General features: G+C 36.2%; 2 protein-coding genes across 2 annotated transcripts; both read right to left on the bottom strand.

The window, feature by feature from the left end:
• Positions 1-404: 404 nt before the first annotated feature.
• arih2 (ariadne homolog 2 (Drosophila)) lies at positions 405-12,610 on the bottom strand. The gene is made up of 15 exons (XM_052563763.1): positions 12,446-12,610; positions 10,346-10,777; positions 9,804-9,871; positions 8,913-8,985; positions 8,326-8,467; positions 8,091-8,212; positions 7,190-7,299; positions 6,984-7,101; positions 6,819-6,869; positions 3,119-3,140; positions 2,882-3,033; positions 2,116-2,259; positions 1,410-1,478; positions 1,200-1,307; positions 405-1,067 (listed from the first exon to the last, which is right to left on the bottom strand). The coding sequence occupies exons 2-15, from the start codon at positions 10,568-10,570 to the stop codon at positions 996-998; spliced, it is 1,476 nt and encodes a 491-aa protein (XP_052419723.1). The 5' UTR covers positions 10,571-10,777; positions 12,446-12,610; the 3' UTR covers positions 405-995.
• A 912-nt stretch (positions 12,611-13,522) lies between these two features.
• xpc (xeroderma pigmentosum, complementation group C) lies at positions 13,523-22,115 on the bottom strand. Its single transcript, XM_052564369.1, has 14 exons — positions 21,834-22,115; positions 20,410-20,667; positions 20,179-20,287; positions 19,929-20,013; positions 19,135-19,292; positions 18,569-18,689; positions 18,050-18,142; positions 17,204-17,959; positions 16,473-16,633; positions 15,618-15,699; positions 15,378-15,509; positions 15,119-15,288; positions 14,299-14,392; positions 13,523-14,096 (listed from the first exon to the last, which is right to left on the bottom strand). Exons 1-14 carry the CDS (start codon positions 21,928-21,930, stop codon positions 13,794-13,796), a joined length of 2,619 nt encoding a protein of 872 aa, XP_052420329.1. The 5' UTR covers positions 21,931-22,115; the 3' UTR covers positions 13,523-13,793.
• Positions 22,116-22,692: the final 577 nt, after the last annotated feature.

The following is a 22,692-nucleotide window of genomic DNA, read 5'->3' as shown; positions in this document are numbered from 1 at the left end:
AAGTGGTTTATACAATACTGCATGTTGCGTTTATTAATTTTCTATAAAGATCAAATGTTTTCTTTAATGGCTGTGGGTTGCCTATTGTAACCATACTTATCCCGATGTATGAACAGTGTAAGTATTGAGATACCTCAAATTCTGTGCAAAAATAAAATGACAAATGTGAGCTTTACTAATATATGACACCTCTAACATTCTGGAGGTGACATGTTAAAAAGTTGTGTGGTAGATAAATATATGTCACTTCAAATGTACTTGTACACTCTCATTCAAAATGTTGGGATCACTATGATTTTTTTCTTGAAAGAACATACAAATATTACTGACCACAAAATTTTGATTGGTAGTGTAGTGCAAATACATCTTTAACGTGTGTGCACAAGAAAACACAAGAGTCTCTGTCTGGTTTAAAAACTTTCTCTCAGTAACTATTTCTGTACAACCGTTGAAAATTACAGCATCATTTTTTCATCTTTTTTTTCAGTTTTCAGTTTTTTTTTTTTTCAATGATCTAACTATCAACAGCCATTTCCAAGAAAAAAACATGAGAAGAAAGCAAGAGTGAGAAGGAATGGCGGCAGAAGTTATGGCGGTAGCAATGATGGGGGGGGGGGGGGGGTTAGACTGTTTTGGTGGAGTGTTTTGTGTGTGTGTGCGTGCATGTGTAAAGTCAGCTGACATGGGGATGTGAGAATGCAATGTTTGCATGTGTGAATCCTTGGACATAATCATGGCTTTCTCAAACAAAATCCACCAAATAAAGATTAGAAAGCAAAAAACTGACGAACTGGCACTGATGAAGGGAAGAATGAACAAAAGGGAAAAATGGTTTGAAGATGCTATAAATGTGAAAGACAGAAAGGAGATGGACAAACTGTTATAAGATTTAGAGTAGAGTTTTGACAAAAAAAAGTGGAGGGGTATCTTTGGAGAGAATGGACCAAGACAGTGGAGATAAGAGTGAGCTTCATGTGGATTTGATGGACAGATGTTTAGGTGTCGTGGAAATCCTTCAGCAGCGTCCGTCTCTTCTGCTCAGCGATGTGCATCTGATTCTCCAGATCCTATAGAGAGAGAGAGAGAGAGAGTGCGAGAAGAGAAGAGAAAAAATAAAAACGCTTTTTGTTAAGTTTTGGGGTTTTTTAACTCCAGTGTCCATGTTCACAACTTCCTCTTGTTTTTGTATCATCTCTCACCCCTCTATCATTAGCGCTCGGCTCTCCTCTCTCATAACTGTCTGCTCTCTCCACTTTCCATGACAAGTTCTCGATCTCCGCCTCCAGCTGTGCTTGCTGATACTCAAACTACAGAGAATAAAAAAGAAATTTATCCCATTACCAAATACTGATCTCAAAGAGATATTTGACTTTCAGTGAAAGATTCACATATTTAATGCAATAGCTTACCAATTTTTTGCGGGGTCCAGACTCCATGTAGTAGGCATAAGGATAAGTGTACTGCAGTGTGTAACGACACTATGGAGAGAGCAAACAGACAAAGTAAGCGTGTGGAAACACAGACCCTTATGCATCAACATTTGTGCCTGCAGAATATAGCTGCAAGATAAATCAAAATATCAAGAATTGCATTATGTCTTATGTCAATTATCAAGTCGCAAAGGCAATGATTTAATTAAACAAATATATACTCTGATTGTTTCAGAGTGAAGCATGACACTGTCGTTTGACTTGAGTAGTGTTTTCAGTTTGTTTCACAGTAAATGCAGCTTTGAATCACACAAACTCCATCTCTGAATCTGCTAAGTTTTGCTCGATTAACTTGCATTTGGGAATGCAACATGCGGCAAACATTTTCCCAAATTTATAACAAAGTGCTTATAAACTGGCAGCTATGAAAAAAAGAGGCTTTAAGATTCCCCTAAAATTTTCCACCAAAATAAAAGCTTGAGTGTTTAATGTTTGAAAATGTAAAAAATAAGACAGCCATAAATAGTACCAGAAGTTTATATAGTTTTACTTTCAAGTATTGTTTTTTTTTTTTTTTTTCAAAGCCATATTGATATATAAATTACACATTTGTAAACTGTGTAGCCTTACACATAAGCAACCCTCAGGAGATCTACTGTGGATTGCAGCTGAATTCTGCCTGTACCTTGGCTAGTAGCTTGGCAGCATTCTGCAGGTACTGCCAGTCAATCCAGGTGCCCAGGTTATTCATAACTCGCTCCTGAATCTTCTCCTGGATCCGCTGGTATGTCTGTGCCTCCAGTTGCATGCTCTTATTGTGGTTCTCCCACTGGACACACACATAATGTACAGATTATGTATCCAACAATTACGTGTCAATGCTGTTTTTAATATGAAAACTGCAACTTCAAATTGATGCATTTCATAAGGCCGTGAAGAAATCTAGAAATGTGTATTATCAGCACAACAGTTGAAGTCAACACCATGTTTTATGATGATATCTCTCAGGGGTAACATGTTAACTGTGAAAAGCAATGCGGCCTCAGTACTGAGCCTTGTGGTACTCCATACTGCACTTGTGATCGATATGATAACTCTTTATTCACTGCTGTGATGAAGGTCAGATAAGTATGATTTGAATCATGCCAATGCATTTCCACTAATGCCAACTGATAAACCCAATGAGATAATAACTCAGTTTCAAATCTAGTGAGTTGTATTGTCGCCATATAGGCAACATCCTAACTGAAAAAGAACACCATATAGGCAGCGACTAGACAACCACCATACAAATGGAATTAGATATTTTTATTAATACTTTGAATAAGTTAACTATAATGTTACTGCCTACTTTTTGGAACAACCTACTTCTCAGGATCACTACTAAGCTCACTCGGTTCATTGCTTTTTCCAAAAGAGATTTATTTATCAATTCATAATTTTTGTCTCACCCTCTCAAAGTAGAACAGGTATTTTTTGAGGGCCTCTCTGGCCTGGGCCTGCTGACTCTGATTCACTATGTCAGGATTCTCTTTGTAACGACTGCACTCGTAGTACTCACTGCCATGAGTCTTCCAATCTCCCAGACACATCCAGCAGAAATCTACACACAGCCATAACAATGTCATTACAATTAAGAGGGATTTGATGTAATTTTTTTAACCAAAAACCACCGGGAAAAAACATACCATGTTTACACTTTGAACATTGCTGCAAAGAGAGAGAGAGAAAAAATATATTTTCAGTTAAAACATGAATCTTGATTAATTTTTTTTTTTTATTTTTTTTTTACTATTTTTAACATACACTATTGTTCAACTTTTTTTCTAGAAGAAATTAATACAGATAGGATGCATTACATTTACATTTACTCATTTAGCAGACACTTTTATCCAAAACAACTTACAAATGAGGACAATGGAAGCAATTGTAAATTGTTGTAAAGTATTAAACTGATCAAAAGTGACAGTAAAGACATTTGTAATTGTATAAAGGATTTATATTTACAAATACATTTTTAAAACATTCAATTCATCAAAGAACATTGAAAAAAAATTATTGTAATAGATTTCAGAAGAATATTAAGCAGCTTAACTGTTTTCAACATTAATAATAATAAAAAATGTTTCATAAGCACAAATCAGCATATCATAATGATTTCTGAAGAATCATGTGACACTGAAGACTTGAGTAATGGCTGCTGGAGATTCAGCTTTGCTAGTACAGGAATAATTCACATTTTAAAACAGAAAACAGTTAAAGTTATAACTTTTTATATAACTTTGGTGAGCATTCAAGACATTATAAAAAACACAAACTTCTTACTGGCCTCAAAATTTTGAACAGCAGTATAAATCTTGCGTTTCCCAAAAGCAACGAAGCTTAAGTTGATTGTACAGTAACAGGGTATATACAGCAATCCTTAAGTTAAATTTACTACTTTTTAATACCTTTTTCACTACCTTCAGAATATTTTTTAAAACCATCACGACACTGAATTGCAAGTGTTAATCAGCGACCTTTCTATTATTTACACAGATTTTGACATATATAACATACAAAAAATAATAGATTTAGAGACTGATGTTGACAGCATATTGCACATTTATTTCACTTAGTAAATAAAAATAAATCAAATACCATAAAATGTGCAATGGAGAAAATGGATAGACCGAACAATAAGCCTGCCTGTTAGTGTTGTCACGGTACCAATATTTCAGTATTCGGTACCGATACCAGTGAAAATCCACGATTCTCGGTACCAATTTCGGTAACAAAGCAAAACACAAAAATTTGGTAATAAAAAAAAAATAACTTTTTAGCACTAAAAATAAAACCAATGCCATTCTTTATACTTATTTAGAATTGTGTTTAAAGTTTTTCTACAAGTTATATAATTATGAAAAACAGTAAACAAGTTTCACCCAAATTTAATTTGTCTTTTAATTTATCAAATTTAAACACATTTTATGTTTGGTAAATAAAGGGGATTTGCTATTAAAATTAAAACATGGGAGAAATATTGACATTTATTTTTTTTTTAAATAAAGTTTTTTATTTTTTTGCAACAGTGGTAGCAGTATCACATACATTTTATTAATAATAGTAATATTTCTAGCACAATGCCCTTATGTAAAAATTTTCTTTTAGACCTAATGAATGCATTGTCAATTTGTCATTTTGAAATTTCTATTTGCCCATTAGCTCCGCCCACTACCGGAGAAACCGGTATGTCTTCTGCTTTTTCGAAAGTGAATATGAATAATTCTAAATTAACTCGATTATTTTGACAGGAGAATACAACAGATGCTGAAATTAATGCAAGCGTCATGCGCTTCAGTCTATGTAGTAAATAAACCTGCACGTCTCTGTCATTCATTAATTCACACAGAGACGCGCAGAACACAGATTCATATTTCAAACAACTTTTGCGGCTTAACATTTACAGATACTGGTCCATATGGAGATTTGATTTGATTAATTTATGCTTTCACAAATTCCATGACTGTCCATATTAAAATGTAAGTTTCATTTACATGAGTGGATTTTGAGATTCCGTACTCGTTTTCTGCTTCGCGGAAATCATAGCGTTGTATGCGTCAAGAACCGGGTTTGAACGGGACCTCGGTACTACCGGTCGTTAACCCAGCTATTAGAAAACTTGCATTTGTCCAAGAAGACGACGATGGTTGTCCAGTCATTGAAGATATGCCTTGAAGCAAGTCTAAAATAAAACGTAAGCCAGCCACTTCTGTTGAGCGCGCAGTGTTCTGAGATGATGCCGAACGACCACTGAATATGACGTCAGCATGAGACGGAGACGGAAGATCTTTGATTATGTGCCCAGATATGCTAAAGCCCATATAAACGAACTAACACGAACGCAGATAGAATTTCAATCAGAATAAGACACCTGATAGTCTGGAAAAAATAATACCTAATTTGGAAAAAAATAATACCTCTGAGACCAAATTTAACACTTTTAATGGCCTTAAATTTGACCATTTTGATTTATCACTTTTTAATACTTTTTAAAACCCCGCGGACACCCTGAGTAAGGAAAACATTTATTTGATCCCCTGCTGATTTTGTAAGTCTGCCCACTTACAAAGAAATTAAGGATCTGTAATTTTGATCATAGGTTTATTTTAATGGGTAGAGACAGAACACCGACCCAACAAATTGAGAAAAAAAAAAACATTATATAAAGGTTAGTGATTGATTTGCATTTCAGTGAGTGAAATAAGTATTTGATTCCCTACCAACCAGCAAGAATTCTGGCTCCCACAGACTGGTTATGTGCCCATGTGGAACACAGATTAGTCCTGCCACTTTAACAAGTTACTCCTAATGTCAGCTCATTAGGTGTACAAGACACCCGTCCACACAATCTGTATCTTCCATTCCAACCTCTGCCACCACCATGGGCTGTCAAAGGATGTCAGAGACAAGATTGTAGAGCTGCACAAAGCTGGAATTGGCAACAAGACCATCAGCAAGAAGCTTGGTAAGGAGGAGACAACTGTTGGTGTGATTATTAGGAAATGGAAGAAATACAAAATAACCATCAATCGGCCTCTGTCTGGAGCTCAGTGCAAGATCTTGCCTCATGGGGTAAGACTGATCATGAGAAAGGTGAGGGATCAGCCCAGAACTACACGGAAGGAGCTTGTTAATGATCTTAAGGCAGTTGGGACCACAGTCACCAAGCAAAACATAAGTAACACACTATGCCCCAGTGGACTGAAAACAATGGACTTGCACTCGCAAGGTCCCCCTGCTCAAGAAGGCATATGTACAGGCCCATTTAAAAGTTTGCCAATGAGCATCTAAATGATTCAGAGAAAGCTTGGGAGAATGTGCTTCGGTCAGATGAGACCAAAATTAAGCTTTTTTGCCATGTTTGGATGGAAAGAAATGCTGACTATGACCCCAAGAACACCAAGCATGGAGGTGGAAACATTATACTTTGGGGCTGTTTCGCGATTTGACTGCATCGAGGGGCAAAAGGACAGGACCATGTACTGTAAAATCTTGAACGAGAACCTTCTTCCCTCAGCCAGAACACTGAAGATCGGTCATGGATAAGTCTTCAAGGATTACAATGACTCAAAACATACGGCCAACACAACCAAAGAGAGGAGAAGCACACGAAGGTCATGGAGTGGCCTAAACAGCCTCCAGACCTCAATCCTATAGAAAATCTTTGGAGGGAGCTGATTTCAATGGGTCTACGATGTACTTAAGCTTACGATGCTTTTGGGAAACGTAACAAATAAAAGTTAACAAATAAGCTATTCAAGTAGTACTCTCACTCTGACATTCTGGGTAATATATTGAGTGCCCATAAAAGTTTGATGAATGAAAAAGAATGTGCATACTACTCACCATGTGGTTGCACCCTCCATTCTTCTCAATGCAGATATTGCACTTAGGGCACTGTGGGTACAAAATCAAAACATAACGATATTAATATCTTTATTATCAAAATAAATGTACACCTAAGATATATATTTAATGTGACTTTAAATGTATCTGTGTGTGCTTCCTTACGTCTTTAGTGTGTGCACTGATGTAGTTGGCTGTTTCGGAGTCATCTGCACATTTGGTCAGCCATTTGCGGATGGTAGCACAATCTGTGGGTGCGTGGTACATCTGTCTGCACTTAAAACTGAAGACAGACAGACACAGTTAATCCAAACACATGTATCACGCCATGAATTGAGTGGTGTGTGCGCAAGTGTAATTGTGTGTAATACCAGAAGACTTCTTCGCAGAGGCTGCATTGGACTCTACGAGCTCGAGGTTTCTGCACCTGTATAACTATTGGACAGTCGGCACCAGGACACAACTGCAGCTGGAAATGACTCTGGAGACACACAGATACATGAGCAGGTTAAGAGCAATCACAGAGATGTTTGTTCTACAATGTGTCAAAGCTGGAGATGTACTGATATTAGAATTCTGCCAGATACCAATTTTAATGTTATGGCCAAACAAAAAAAAACAATAAAAATATTTAAATGAAATGAAACGAAATAAAGAACTTAACATTTAATAAATACCTTTATGATACAATTTAATAAATACATCTAAAAATAATAATGTTAAATTAAATGTTTTAAGTTATTTTAGGCAGCAAAAATATTAGAATGTATTACACATTACTGTTTAAAAGTTTGGGTTTGGTAAAATTTGTAATATTTTGAAAGAGGCTTCTTATGCACATCAAGGTTGCATTTATTTAATCAAATACAGTAAAACAGTAATCATGTGAAATATTATTAGCATTTTAAATAACTGCTTTCCATTTTAATAAATTTTTAAATGTAATTTTAAGCTGAATCTTTCAGCAGCCATTAAATCAGTCTTAAGTGCCACATGATGAACATCATTTTAATATTTCTGTTTAGATTTTTTCACAAATAGAATGCTGAGAACAGGATTAATCTGAAATAGTTGTTTTATGTAAGAACTGACCATTTTTGATCAACTTAATTTAACCCTTGCTCAATAAAAGTACTAATTTCTTTAGACCCAACAACTGAACCACTGTGTGTAATAATTATCTAATATAATAAAATGTTTTATAAAAGCTGTAATAATGGCAGATAACTTATAAGGAAAACACATATTGTGCATCCCTTGACAGAAAAACACCTCCACACAATCCCTGAAGAGGTAGCGTCTGTATTTGTCTTTCAGTTCCTCGCTGGGCAGCAGAGGAAGAACAAAATCATCTGGCATGCGAAGAGAGCAGTCCTGCGCCATGCAGGAGATCTCTACAGACAAACACAATCCACAGAGGAGATCAGATAACAAGCTCACTCTAATCAGCAACACACACTGTACTGCACACAGTCTTAATGCACTCAGTGTGTGTGTGTGCACTCACCAACTCCCACGCCATCTTTGACAAGTACAGTGCAGTGCTGCTCCCAGCATGCCTTGCAGAAGGAGTGCTGACAGGGTAGAGAGAGGAGAGTGTCTCTCCGGACCAGCTGCAGACACACCCCACACTGCTGTGACGTCCCGGCCTGAAGACACACGCACATACATGTCAAGAGAAGGAAGTGCAGTAATGATCATTAACGGAATAATGAACGGTTGTCCCAGGCAAACAGGTTTTTCTCTTTCTCACAGCTATGTTGGTTTCATGCCTTTCAAATCACTGTTCCACTTTGTCACATAATAAAATAATTAAATCTGAATCAATATTTCAAGTCCATCATTGATGTGGCAAATAGCTGTGTAAGATGCAGACTAAAGTATAGTCAGCTTGTAATTATCATAAAATAACCCCTTTATTGACTACACTGCATGTACACCATACTCCATGCCATCTGCAATTTATCAAAGAACAGATTTCATGATGGGAACATTTTTAATTGCCTTGATTAAAATAAATAAAAATATATCCATTTAATTTTACTTCAAATAACTATGTAAAAGATTAAATGAGGGAACATTACAGGAACTCACAGTGAGAGATCGGCAGATGCTTGTGGGCTGAGCATGGGCTTCACATAGCAACTGAGAGGAATTGGACTTACACCTTCAAATACAGAAAAAATATTAACAAAGACAGAAGTAACATCAGGATTTTAGGTTAAACATTATATGAATGCAATGAATATTTTGTTTTTATTTTTTTGTGATTCTTTTAAACTTTTTGCAGTTGATTTGAGAATCCCTGCAGTGATGGATAACATGCACACTAATGTTCAAAAGTTTGGAGTCAGTAAAATATTATGTTATTGTTTTTTGAAAGAAATCTCTTATGCTCATAAAGGCTGCGTTTATTTGATCAAAATACAGTGAAAACCGTAATATTTCATAGTTAGATACAATATTAAAATAACCTTTTTCTCTGATATGATTTATTCCTGTGATAGGAAAGCTGAATTTTCAGCAGCTTCATTACTCCAGTCTTCAGTGTCACATTATCCTTCAGAGATCATTCTAATATGCTAATTGCTGCACAAGAAAAATATTATAAATTATGAAAAAAAAAAATTTGAGCAAACTCTTATACTTTGAGTATTTTTGGATGAACAAAGTTGAAAAGGATAGAATTTATTTGTAACAAATCTTTTGCAACCTTATAAGTCTTTGCTGTCACTTTTGATCATCTTTATGCGTCCTAGCTGAAAGCATTATTTCTTAAATAATAATAAATAAAATCTCTTACTGACCCCACACGTTTGAACAGTAGTCTCTCAGATTTCATGAGTTATTACACAAGAAATACAAAAACATTTAAATCATTTTAAAGGACGTATAGCATATCACACCACTGAAACTATTTACCGCTTCACGGTAACTACCCATAAAAGTATACAGATTTTGTTTGTGTGTGCTGTATTTAATTACCTTTCGAGTATTTGTGACACTTGCCAGTGAAAATGTACAAGGACCAGTTTGGCTACAGCTGGTGACACCTGAGGGAGAAAAAAACATCTCTCTGTACTGACAGACTAAACTCCATGAACTCAAGAGAGGAAAACCAAGGTCTAGCTCGGATCAAGGAAACAGAACCGGAGCACACAACGTTTTTAATAATTTATTAATAAAAACCGACTGACGTTTCGATGCTCATTCATCTTCTTCAGAGTCCGAAGAAGAAGGCGATGCATGAGCGTCGAAACATTAGTCGGTTTTTATTAATAAATTATTAAAAACGTTGTGTGCTCCGGTTCTGTTTCCTTGGTCCGAGCTAGACCTTGGTTTTCCTCTCTTGAATATTGTGTCCTGTTCTGTGAGCACCAACCAGGCTGAAGCGCAAGTGACTCCCTTCTATAAACTCCATGAACTGTCTGAACAGTTTATAGTTTGAAAAGATACACAAATACACAGCTAAATATTGTCAGCCAATAATTAATCTGCTAAACGTTGTCACTCATTCGGTCCCTCACCTTTAGGGCACTAGCTACATTGTTGACTTGTTCTGTTAGTACCCTCTGGCTCTCCCTGTACGTCAAGCAATTGAATTGGTATTCTTCTGGGTCAAACGGTTCTTCTATCGCCACGTCATCATCAATTCCATCATAATAATCAGGGATGTCACCCTCTCCGGCGTCTTCGTCATCTTCGATTTCCTCGTTACTGTCTGAGGCTTGGCTACTCATATCCACAGACATAGCCCTCTGGGCCAGACGGTTCCCTGACTGAAAGTTGCTCTCCACCAATCAGCAGCTACTGAGCTGCTCCTCTCCGCCCCCAACTGTTCCGAGAATCCCAGGGGGCCCTTTGGCTTTTAGCAGCACCGAAAAAAGCAGAAGAAATCACACTCCCCGTCACTCATGAGGAACCGGAGCAAGGGATGAGTTCAGACAGAGAAAAAAATACTGAAAGAGAGAAGAAAAACACATTAGTTGGTATCAGTCCTTCATACGTTGTGAGATTGTGTATTTCATTATTTTAAAGGATATTTAGCCTAAAAGCTTATACTCAAAATTAGTTGTTGACAAATATAAATTGTCTATACATTACTTTACAAAGCTACAATTCTTATTTTCCATTTTAAAAATGGACCATCATGAAGGAATTTATTTTGAGATGATGACTCTACCTTTCCTACTAATTACACAGCTCTTTAATAAATATATGAATAGACACAAAATATTGATTTGAGTTTAAATGATTACAATATGTGAGAAGAAAGACTACTGTATTTGGAACTTGTGAAAAGTCTCTGATTGGTGGAGATTCTTCATGTAGATTTTCATCAGGAATTCTATTGTTAGATATGATTATTAACAGTATATATATATATATATATATATATATATATATATATATATATATATATATATATATATATTGTGGTCAGACGGCTTCAACAAAACAATATACTTTTAATTTACAACCTCACTGCAGATCTTGTCTTTAATTAAATTTAAAAGAAAAATTATTGTTCAAAATTCATTCTCTCTTCAAAAAACATAATGGGATTTTATTTCAGGTCTGTTGTACTCTATAATAATAAGTGGGTAGCGGTTTTCAAACTCTTTAATTTATTTCCAGACGGATCATACACCTGGTGAAAGCGGCCTTGCTAGTGTACGTTAGTGTTACGTTACTTCAGTGACACTCGCTGAGCTTGACCCAATCATCGAGGAGCTGCTCCAGTCCAGTATTTACAGATCAATACACCTTGAAAAACTCTCTGAAGGTTGTACTTGTAGATGTTTGTCTCGGTTTTACTAGCGGCCAAGCATCTCTTTGAGCGAAAGACAATCATAACCTCACATGCAGAGCGGCTTAGCGTTCCGTTTTAACGGATTAACGTTACAAGGTGTAATGACAGTCCAACCGGACAGCAGGAGCAGGTGAGGCCGCGTGACCGCGCGCCTGATGATCACAGAGATCAGAGCTCCTGCTGATGTGATGACAGTCACCAATTCAATCGAATAAACATTTGGTGCAACCATCCAGTCCGGTTCGGACCCCCACAGTCATGGGACGACCTGAAGGTCCAACGCGTTCGCGCACCGTCTATCCCTAGCATTCCAGCAGGGCTATAAAAAGAGCACGACTTAGAGTGCCGTGCATAATATCACGCTCAGCTGGGTCACGGATCATGGTTTAAGTGCGTAGGGTTGATCAAGGACTGCAGACTCACGGTACTGACAGTGCTGGTTCTGCTTTGTTTACTCCGTGTGAATCGGACCGCAGCAGCTGTTGCTCCTCTCTAGATCAGCAGCACATATGTACGTTACAGCAGCGCGATCGATGCGCAGAGTCTCTCTTTCCCGCTTTATCCCTCGGAACATCTATCGTTTCACTACGCATATCCCGCAGTTTAAAGTGCACATAGTCCAACTAAACTTGTTTGAGTGAATGCAAGGGGTATTTTGGTGTCTGCTTTAAGGGCTTTATTTGCAATCATCCGCCAGCGCGCACTCCAGCTCGGGGATTCGTATGTAAACAAGGCCGTTTTGGTTCGCTCGCCAAAGCCGCTGCTCTGATCGTTCAAAGCCCCCCGTCGCACCCAACATACTGAAATTACTCACCTCCCGGACCGACACAGGCCACACTTCGAGACAGGCTGAAGAGAGATATTGGGACAAAGATCCAAGCAGTTCGCTTAGATAAGTCTTAGCAGAGCTGAAGATCGGAAGTACGGGGGGATTCTAGAGCGGCGTCACTTCCGTGTCCGAGCGCGAGGCTGTTTTTTTTTGTGTCTATTTTTCATTTACTGTCTATGGTTTTCAGCTCCGTTAGTGAGGAGGTGCCCCACAAACACACACACAATCTCTTATACTCAAAACTGACATACATACTCGAACGCTCGTGCAAATGTAGGTCAACAAAACAAAGGCAAAAAAAAAAAAGAAGTTCATGGTCTAAAAACCTTTATCGAATAAAGATAAAAACAAAAACGGAATATAAAGTAATAATTAAAATGTGTTATTTTGTGTATTTCAGACTTAAGTTAAGAAAAATAACTTTTGGCACATATATGTATATAAAGTCAAAGTGCCTTTTGGATGTACACTACACGCATATTTGAACATGGAGATTCTTTGCTATGATGGAATTAAAGCCTATAAGCTTTTTAATATATAAAAAAGGGATTTGGCCTTCAATATGACCTGCTCAAAGATTGAATTCCATACAGTACTCCTTCTGTAATATCATGGTCAGAAAATGTAAAAGTAGCATTTCTGCTACAAATAATTTACTCAAACTTCCTGTTTCAATAGGAAATGTAAATCCAGGAAATTAACTATTTGGGTATTTAATGCTTTGCAAGCATTTTTTTCCCCCTTTTTTTTTAATGGATGTTTTAGATGGATGTCAGTGATTCAAAATCCAATCATCAATTGCTGGATAGATCCGCAACCAGCCCATTAGACCCTGATGTACATCACGATTTGGATGAGAAGATCTATCGTTCTTTCTCTTTCATTGCACTATTACTCACTAAAGTTGCATGAAACTTCAAGACCATTTAAAAATCATGAATGATGTGCTGCTGTTTTCCAATTCATTGCCAAAAGTACTTTTCTGTGACTGACCAGAACTCCAGGTACCACTTAGAAAGAGTGAATGACTTTCTGGATCTCATAGTTGACAGACACAAAAACTCCAGCAAACCAGTTGTTTATTTGCATGGTTTTTTTTTTTCAATAGCATGTTCTATAAAAAATATGTATTTTGATACAAAAACAAATGTACATTCTGAAAACATAAATGCTTGATATTTTCAAAATTCCCTGCACATGGAGCTATTGCAGTTATAAAATGTTGGGTACAGTGATGTAGATCTAAGAGATACAAAGACAATACATGCTTATAAATGCAGAAAAACATTTAAAAGGAGGATAAGAAATGTGAAATAATAAAGGTCCGATTTAGTCAAACTTTTTCAAAAGGGAAGAGATGTTTCTGCTCTCCACGTTTCTCTCGTTTAGTTACACGCCTTACAATCTTTTCCTCTTGTTCCTCTTGTCTGTTCTGTGGCCATGAACTAGTCAGAGAGGGTGGAGCTGTCTGAGCCCCGCCCTCTTCCTCCTCATCTGAGGACAGGCCTTCTTTTTCTTGCTTAAGCCCCGCCCCTGATGCCAGCCCCTGCTGCCCATAGCGACGCTTCAGCCTCTCTTTTATCAACAGGCCTTTGACCAGTAGTGTCCAGTTAGCCACCACGCGCTTTTCACGTTTCTGTTAAAAGAATCAACAATAATATTTACAAAACGCAAATTGTTCACTCTAAAATCAAAAGTACTATTTTCTAGACAAAATATTTCTTCAGTGTTATGTAAAGTTGACACATTTTTGTAAAAATTTAGTTTTTCAGATGGCGATGCTGTTGTGAAAAACAACATTATTTACAAAGAAAGAACTTCAAAAAATCCACACACACCTCTTGTTCTTTCTTTTGCTGGATATCTTGCTCATTTTCCCAAGCTTCTTTTAGGATTTCTTGGTGTTCTTCACAGACGATATAGCCATCGTTACTGAAATATATTGAGCCAATTAAATTACAGAACACACCTTCAAACATTTATATGCACACTATTTATGCACATTATACTCTTGTTTTATTTACTATGTATAACATCAATGGAACAAGCACTGGTCATTTCTTACAGAATGAGAAACACTGAGGGGCCTTTTACAAGAAAACGTTTTCAGCCATAAACGGGAAACTTATGTGTTTTGACTGTTCGTTTACACGACAACAGTGTCTGGGGGACTGAAAACTCATATTTTTGAAAACTGGTTTAAAAGTGCAAGTTTTTGAAAATTGCACCGTTATTGTTTCCATGTAAACACCCAATATGGGAATATTTGAAAACGTGACGTCGTACGCGTGCATAGTTTGTGTTGACTTTAAAGGCAAGCGCGAACAAACATACACAACAACGGCGGAGTACATGGTACTGTTGTTGCTGCTCAAGAGGCCATTTTTTGGCCATTTTTGTCAGTTTTCGCTGATATGTGTAAACGCAAATTGTGTTGAAAACGTTGTTGTGTATACGTGAAACTTTATAAAAACGCAAGGGAAAAACATACAGTTTTTGACTATATCCTTGTTGTGGAAACGTAGCCTGAATGTGAAACTGCTGTGGAATGTGACAGTCATGGCTGGACAAAATGTGTACGTCGAAAAAGATAGCTTTCATCGTATTCCACCAGGTTAGGACATATTAGCACAAACACCTGAAGGTACTCAAACTTACACTGCATGTGCAAATCCACAATGGTAGTCAAAACCCGTCACTGCTGTAGCACAATCTATGTTCAGTTTTCGAGCCACTCTGTGCAGATTTGGCAAACGCAGGTGAACACATCCTACTGGTAACATGCATGACTTAAACATGTACACGTTCCCGAACTCATTACGTGGTATCTGAAACATACAAACACATAAGTTCAGATCAGCACTCCAGGAAATATGCAAATAAGTTTATTATTTTTATGAAAATAATTTGAACTCACTTTGCCATCAACTGCAATCGGAGGCTGGTACTCTTCAGTTTGCCAGACTCCAAAAAGAGGCAGATCTTTGACATCTTTCTGCTCGGACATCATCCTGGCTTTACGAGAACGGTTGGAAAAACCAAGCACCATCTGACAGACATTAACTTAAAAAAATCAGCTTTAAAAAAAACGTGTCATTTATTAAAAAAAGTTCAAATACACATGAAAAAAACATTTTAAATCATGACCAGAACAGACCTTGTATGGCTCCTCTCCCAGTCGAACGGTTCTTGCTTCCTTCAGCCAGGTATCTCTAGAATGAAGCGTGTGCACACAGTCTCTGAAAGTAAATCATAACATCATAAACACAAATGGCTTGCATTTGTATTTGTTCAAACATCTCAGATTTAAGGATGGTTTTTTATTGTATTGAATTTTTTTTGTAATTTAAATAATGCTAAAATGTAATAAAATATAAATATTGGATAAAACTAACTTTAAAAAAACTAAAATGAAATTTAGAAATGTTGCCTTGGCAACTAACTCAATTTAATAAGTTTAAACTTAAGTGCTAAAATTCTACAAAAATTACAAGAACAACAACAACAAAAAAGACTAAATAAAAAATGTAAACAAACTAAAAAAATAAAATGTTCAATAAAAATAAAATATAATCCAAAATATTGATAAATAATATGGTAGTACATAAATAATACTAAAATAACACTGACCTAGATAATCTTAATAAATACTATAAAAGTTATGTGTTAAATGTAACCTTTAGCAAATCCTAAACTCAATATCAATACAGTACTCAATATTATGATGCCTAAATTGACTTAAATCATTTAAAATGTTTTAGTTTCAGATTTGAATGTTTTATTTTTAATTACTTGAGATTAAATGGAATAGAGTTTAATATCAGCCATTTACTGTTTTTTTTATCATAACATGAAAATAATTAGTGATTTATCTGCTATAATATCTTTTTCAAATCAAACAGTTTTTGTAAAGCAGATTTACACAGGAATATTCATCCATCTTTAAAGCTGTGCATTATAACGTTGTGATGCCATATATTCACTTGTAGCATACAAAGTATAAAGAGTTTACCGTGAATAGACTGGCTCTCCTCTGCAGTACCCCAGGACAGCGGCTGTAGAAGGGTAGATGGCCTCGTATTTTAGCAGGTGCCTCTTTAGTGCGTAAAGTGGATGGTTCTTGTATTCTGAGACGGATGTCGGCAAGGGCTTGTCCAATAACTTTGCCTGCATCTGTGGATCAGGAGCACAGGTGAGACATACAGTACACGTCACGTGTGATATAGATACATTAATGTTTACACTATCATTCAAAAGTTTAGGGTCAGTAGGTTGACGAAAAATTATTATGGTTACCAAGGCTGCATTTATTTGATTTATTAAAAGATAAATAAAGTAAAAATAGTAATACTGTGAAATATATTTACAATTTAAAATAACTGTTTTCATTTTTAATACGTTAAAAAATTTAATTTATTCATATGAGGGCAAAGCTGAATTTTACTGAGCATACTGATTTGGTGTTCGAAACATTTCTTAATAACACATAAAAATCAATGCTAAAAACAGTCATGCGGGTTACAAATTCTGTGATTACTTTGATATAATGTTTAGGATTCTTTGATGCATAAAAATAAATATAAATATAATAAATATATTTATATATATTTAAATAAATATATTTTTGTGACATGGACAATGTCTTTTGTTTTCCATTTCCTTTTGATCAGTTTAATATGTACTTACGGAATAAAAGTATTATTTCTGACTCCAAACTTATGAAGAGAACTGTATCACACATACCTCCCGATCCTCCTTCTGTCCTCTTTCAGCATCTGGAGACTTGTAGAGCTCCATGGTCTCCTCCCACCATTCTGAGTCGACCCGTCTTCGGCGTGATGATGTCAGCCACGTGGGGTCATACCTGCTGCTAAGATCTTTCAGGTACCCTTCGTCATCAACAGCCACCACGTAAGTGATTGGCTGAGTGGCCTGATGGGAGCAGAGCTGCGGCTGGCCAACACCTTGATCCACATCAACACACACCCACTTCCCTGTACTTTCCAAATAAACCTCCAACCACTCATCCGCGCCTTTCTCCTCCTTTCTTTTACGTCGTTGTTTCTTCACCGGTTTCTCTTCCTCTTCTTCATCCTCTTCACTTTCCTCCTCTTGTTTGACCTCGCTCGACCTCCGAGGAGCCCGACCTTTTCCTTTCACCTTTGACTTTCTGCATACTTTCATAGCCCCTTCAGAGTCTTCACTGTCGTCCTCATTGGTTGGTTGAAAGTCTTCCTCACTCTGCTTCTCCTCTTCCTCGCTGCTGACTTCTTTGTATGACACTTTTGAAGCTATACTTCTTCTTCGGCTGTTTTTGGGTTTCTGTACCGCCGCAGCCTCTTTCTCTCCTCCTTCCTCTTTCGTTTTCTTTCTCTTTCCACCTCTTCCCTCTTTTACTGCAGCATTATGGGCTGATGATGGGCGTTTGGTTCCAGGAGATATCTTGGGCTTCTCAGACTCATCTTTTTCTGGAGAGCTCTTGGTAGGTGTGGTCTTGTTCTAAAAACAATAAACATGCACAAGCCATTAAAAATACAAAGCAAGAATTTGTACAAAAGAAAAATGTATATAATAATAATCCAAAGTCACCTTGCTAGCAGGTGGTGGCTTCAGAGGAAGGGGTTGCAGTGACAGCACCAATCGACAGAAGAGTCGCAGTGACCGCAACACCATTAAGAACAGCTACAGGAAGTGACATCACAGATCAGAACCAAACTTAAAAATGAAAAACATTACACTTCCATTCAAAGGTTTGGTGTCAGTAAGATTTTATTTAAAGAAATAGTTTTATTCAGCAATGGAGCATTAGATTTTTTTTAAAAAATGACTTTCTTTTGAGTCCTGAAAAAAACTTTCTTGAAAAATATTAGTCAATATTTGAAGTGGATCAAAAGCTTTCATCAAAGTTGTCCTAAAACCTAAAACTAAAATGTGTTCTTGATTAACTTTTTTGATCCATTTCAAATTTTGACTACTGTAACAATAAAGTGTAACAATATTTCATGTTATATATATATATATATATATATATATATATATATATATATATATATATATATATATATATATATATATGCAGCCTGTCAAAGTAAGTGAGATCTCCCTCACATAGGTCATCTCCTCATGGTCCCTGGCTGATAAACAGCCAATTCGCCTTTCCAGCACCGCGCTCAACTCCACCCCCTTCTCCTCAGGTAAGGCAGGGTTTAATGTGAATGTCATTTGAAACCTGGCCAAGGTCACGCCACAAAAAAATGATTAATTTACACACAATAAAGAGATCATCAATACCCCATTTGCATAAAGCACAGGAATACTTGATTGATTGTTGACTTTTGAGACATTTTTGTGGTTTGTAAATTGCGAACCGCATGATACTCACCCTCATCTGGTTCCAAACCTGTATGATGATTTTTTTTTCTTTGGAACACAAAAGAATATATTTTGAAAAACGTTGGTAACCAAACAATAGTGAAGCCCAGTGACTTCCATTTCATTGACATATAATGAGGCATTTCTCATAATATCTTCTTTTATATTCCACAGAAGAAAAATATCATACACTTTTGGAACATCACGAGGATAAGTTAATATTGACAGAATGTTTATTTTTGGGTGGAAGATCTCTTTAACAGAACAAGTGGAATAGATTTAAGAAGACAAACCAGGCGTACCATTTGAGAAGCCCCTCCAGGAAGCCACTGTTTATGCGTTTTGTGGCAACTGAGGTAAAGTGGGCAGGCAGTATTGACAAAACAATAGCCAACAGGTCAGGCTCACAGCACAGTCTGCTTCGGAATATACCGCCTGCCAACAAGCAGAGAAGGTGAACCTGTTTGACAGAGTAAATAAGAAATCAAACACCAGTACAATAAAAGCAATAAAATATGACCAAAAAACTAAGATTGAAGAATATAACATATTATTGCAATAAACACAGATAGAATATATTTTTAGATATTGTTATACTTTATTATTTAAATGTTTGGGATCACCAAGACCTTTTTATAGAAATGACTCATTTTATTCAGAAAAATCTGTAATTACAAAATTTGGCAGTAAAGTCTTCACATGATGAAAAATCCATTAAAAAAAAATGCTGTTCTTTTGGACTTTCTATTAATCAAAGAATACCGAAAACGTATCACAGTTTTCACAAAAATATCAAAGAGTACAGCTGTTTTTAACAAAATAATAAGGAATGATTTCTGAAGGATCATGTGACAATGAAGACTGGAGCAATGACTGCTGGAAATTCACAGGAGTTAATTAAATTTTGTAATTTGTAATAATAATAAAATAATGTTATCTGTATAGATTTAAATTAAATGTAACCTTGGTGAGCATAAAATACTTCTAAAAACTTTAACAGACCCCAAACCTTTGAATATTAGTATGTGTATATATATAGCTGATTTTGCTGGAGATAAAAACTACAACAGAAACACACACACACACACACACAAACCTTGTGGGTATCCACCAGCAGTTCCTTGTTAAATCGTTTCATCATTCGACGAAGGTAGGTTTCAAACTCTGCTTTCCTTTTCTCCCTGGAAACAGTTGTCATGGTGTTATGATTTTCCTTCTTATCTGTCTGACCATCACCGCTCCTCTCATGAATGCGACTGCAACTATCTTGTGGGCATTTACCACATTAAAGAATTTCATCACTTGGCAATCTGCCCCTTGTTAAACTCTCGATCACAAACACTCACTTCCTCTGCCTCTTGCGAACCATGTCTGGAGTCTCGATCTCAATCTCCACAGGTTTTGACACAACTGCTAGTTCAGCTGAGTCCACGGGACCCAGCGGTTCTGTCATTTCTGAGAAAACACACCGTTCAAACCAGCCACACAGTCAGTGTAAAAGACATGACAGCACAGAGGAAAGTTACTCAATCTAAACACATGTCTGATTACTAATGATTCACAAAAACACTATGTACCTTCCACTTCCTCCCAGTCGTCCTCATCCTCACTCTCTTCCTCGTCTTCTTTGACTTGTTTTGATGGTGGTGAGTGTTCACTGAGCATGGGGATCATCTCCTCACCGTGGTCACTCATTTCCTCTGGCTCTTCGGTTTTCACTTCACTGTCCTGGAAGTATTTGCTTGTTGTCTCATCAGAGGAATCTCTGATCTTTCTGGATGCACGAGATGCCACCCTGGAGTTTTTGCGGTTGTTTTTGTCCACCATACTTTTTTCTGAAACAAACAAACAGGTCATGGATCACAGCATAATAAAGATGTACTACAGTGCAGACAGCAGATCATTCACTTATGTAGAATAATTACTCTTTCATTATTATTATTATTGTGTTTTTTTTTCAATTGACAGTTTTCAACAGTATGAAATAAATCTCTATATAGTTTAGTGGGAAATGAAAATAATCTGTTTATATAAAATATTTAATAAAAAATATTAAAGTATTATATATATGCACACAAAATATTTTTCTAATTTGTATCTGTGTTAAAGACTAAACGATAAAACTAAACCATAAGACAATACATTTACTAGAATTAATATAAACATTGACTGGAATAAAACAAATGATATATATTAACTTATCTCTCCTGGCTAGTTGCAAGGCAATATTTCTCAGTTTAAATAAGTTTAACTTGATGTACTAAAATAACTAAAACTGAAATTAAAATGAAAACTACATATATTTTTGTTTAAAACTACTAGCCACTACAGCTACTTAAAAAGACACAACTAAATTCCTAAATCTGATACAGAATGTATCTAAAATTACAATGAAAATGGATGTTTAAAATTAAAAACCTGATTCAAAATATGAAGAAAATATGAAATTGTCTATTATTAATTGTCTAATACACACACACACACACACACACACACACACACACACACACACACACACACACACATATATATATATATATATATATATATATATATATAGGAAAGGGTTATGTCACAATAGGAAGAACATTTTTGGGGGGTCAGTCATTAAAAAGTCTGAGGACCTCTGGGACAGAGTACTCAAATCCACTCTAAAGTGCCCAAATCACACATCTGATCCCACATATGTACGCTGGACACGCCCCCATACACTCATAAATCATACATTGATGGAACATTCATTGAACTGGAGAGGGGCTGTTTTGTGTTTTCGTTTAAGTGCACCAGTTAAGAACAAGCTACACAAGAGAACTCAAGCGAGGGTCTCTGCACACCTGCACACTGCAGCTGTCTGCATCCACTGCGCTACATCTGAACTATTACAGTTCATTCATTTAACATTGACTGTTCAACTGCAAAGCTGCATTTTAACTCAGCGACTAGTTTTGACTCTAGGTTTGATCATCAGCCAGACGAAGTTCATTTTTTGCAGTATAGATACCTTTAGTTGTTCGTGTTTTGGATGCTGGTCTGTTCTTTGCAATCTGCTTCGGTTTCTTTGTGTCGGTTTTCTGCTGTGTCTCTTTTCTCTTTGCCATTCTGCTGCTGCTGAGAGATCGCGGATAGTTTCAGGATAAATTAACTCTGGTGTATTCAGAGAAACGGAGAGACCTGCGTTACACGTTAACTTATGTAATGTAACCTACAGACCCCTGTTACCCAACACAATCACTTCCCACCTTTCATAACACCGAAAAGAGTGCACTTTGACTGCAGGAGATCAGAGCATACGTCATATCCGCCTGAGTTGACTGGGTAATGTGAGGATTTAAACGCTAGGAGGCGTTCTTGCACAAGCTTCTTTTGCTGTCAGCAAGGTGATAATCATAACACATATTATATTATATTATATTATATTATATTATATTATATTATATTATATTATATTATATTATATTATATTATATATCATAAGACTAGATTAGATCATATATTTAGGTTGATAATGATTACCTAGTTCTAGTCCTCCTAGTTGATAATGATAGCCTAGTTCTGATTACACCAATAATTCAGCTAAATATGATAATTGTTTATTAATGTAATCAGAATTAGCTTGAACTAATATTTGGGTAATAGTAATTATCATTTATATTTAAACACGTAGGTGTGTATAAGTTGATAATAATAACTGTCATGCAAAACAACTCATCATGTAGCCTACTGTAATGTGAAAAATAATAACCTGTATTTAATGCTAATTTTAATTAAAAAAAATGTTGTTGCAGTACAGTAATAAGAATGTATCACTTTGAGAATGTAAATTACAAGTAAATTTTGAAGTAAAACATTTGGACACATTG

This window comes from Carassius gibelio, chromosome B8 (assembly GCF_023724105.1).
Source record: "Carassius gibelio isolate Cgi1373 ecotype wild population from Czech Republic chromosome B8, carGib1.2-hapl.c, whole genome shotgun sequence".
Lineage (NCBI taxonomy): Eukaryota > Metazoa > Chordata > Actinopteri > Cypriniformes > Cyprinidae > Carassius > Carassius gibelio.
Note: the sequence above shows the minus strand (reverse complement) of the source record. Positions and strands in the feature narration are given on the sequence as shown.

Bases quoted from the DNA above. Each gene is read 5' to 3' on its own strand.
- arih2 (XM_052563763.1), bottom strand. From the start codon at position 10,570: ATGTCTGTGGATATGAGTAGCCAAGCCTCAGACAGTAACGAGGAAATC. The intron at 3,034-3,118 runs GTATGTTTTTTC...GGCTGTGTGTAG, and splicing joins ATGTTCAAAGTGTAAACATG to ATTTCTGCTGGATGTGTCTG. The intron at 2,260-2,881 runs GTGAGACAAAAA...GTGTGTGTCCAG, and splicing joins ACCTGTTCTACTTTGAGAGG to TGGGAGAACCACAATAAGAG.
- xpc (XM_052564369.1), bottom strand. From the start codon at position 21,930: ATGGCAAAGAGAAAAGAGACACAGCAGAAAACCGACACAAAGAAACCG. The intron at 20,288-20,409 runs GTACATAGTGTT...GTGTTTTCTCAG, and splicing joins CGACTGGGAGGAAGTGGAAG to AAATGACAGAACCGCTGGGT. The intron at 20,014-20,178 runs GTGAGTGTTTGT...AACTGTTTCCAG, and splicing joins GTTCGCAAGAGGCAGAGGAA to GGAGAAAAGGAAAGCAGAGT.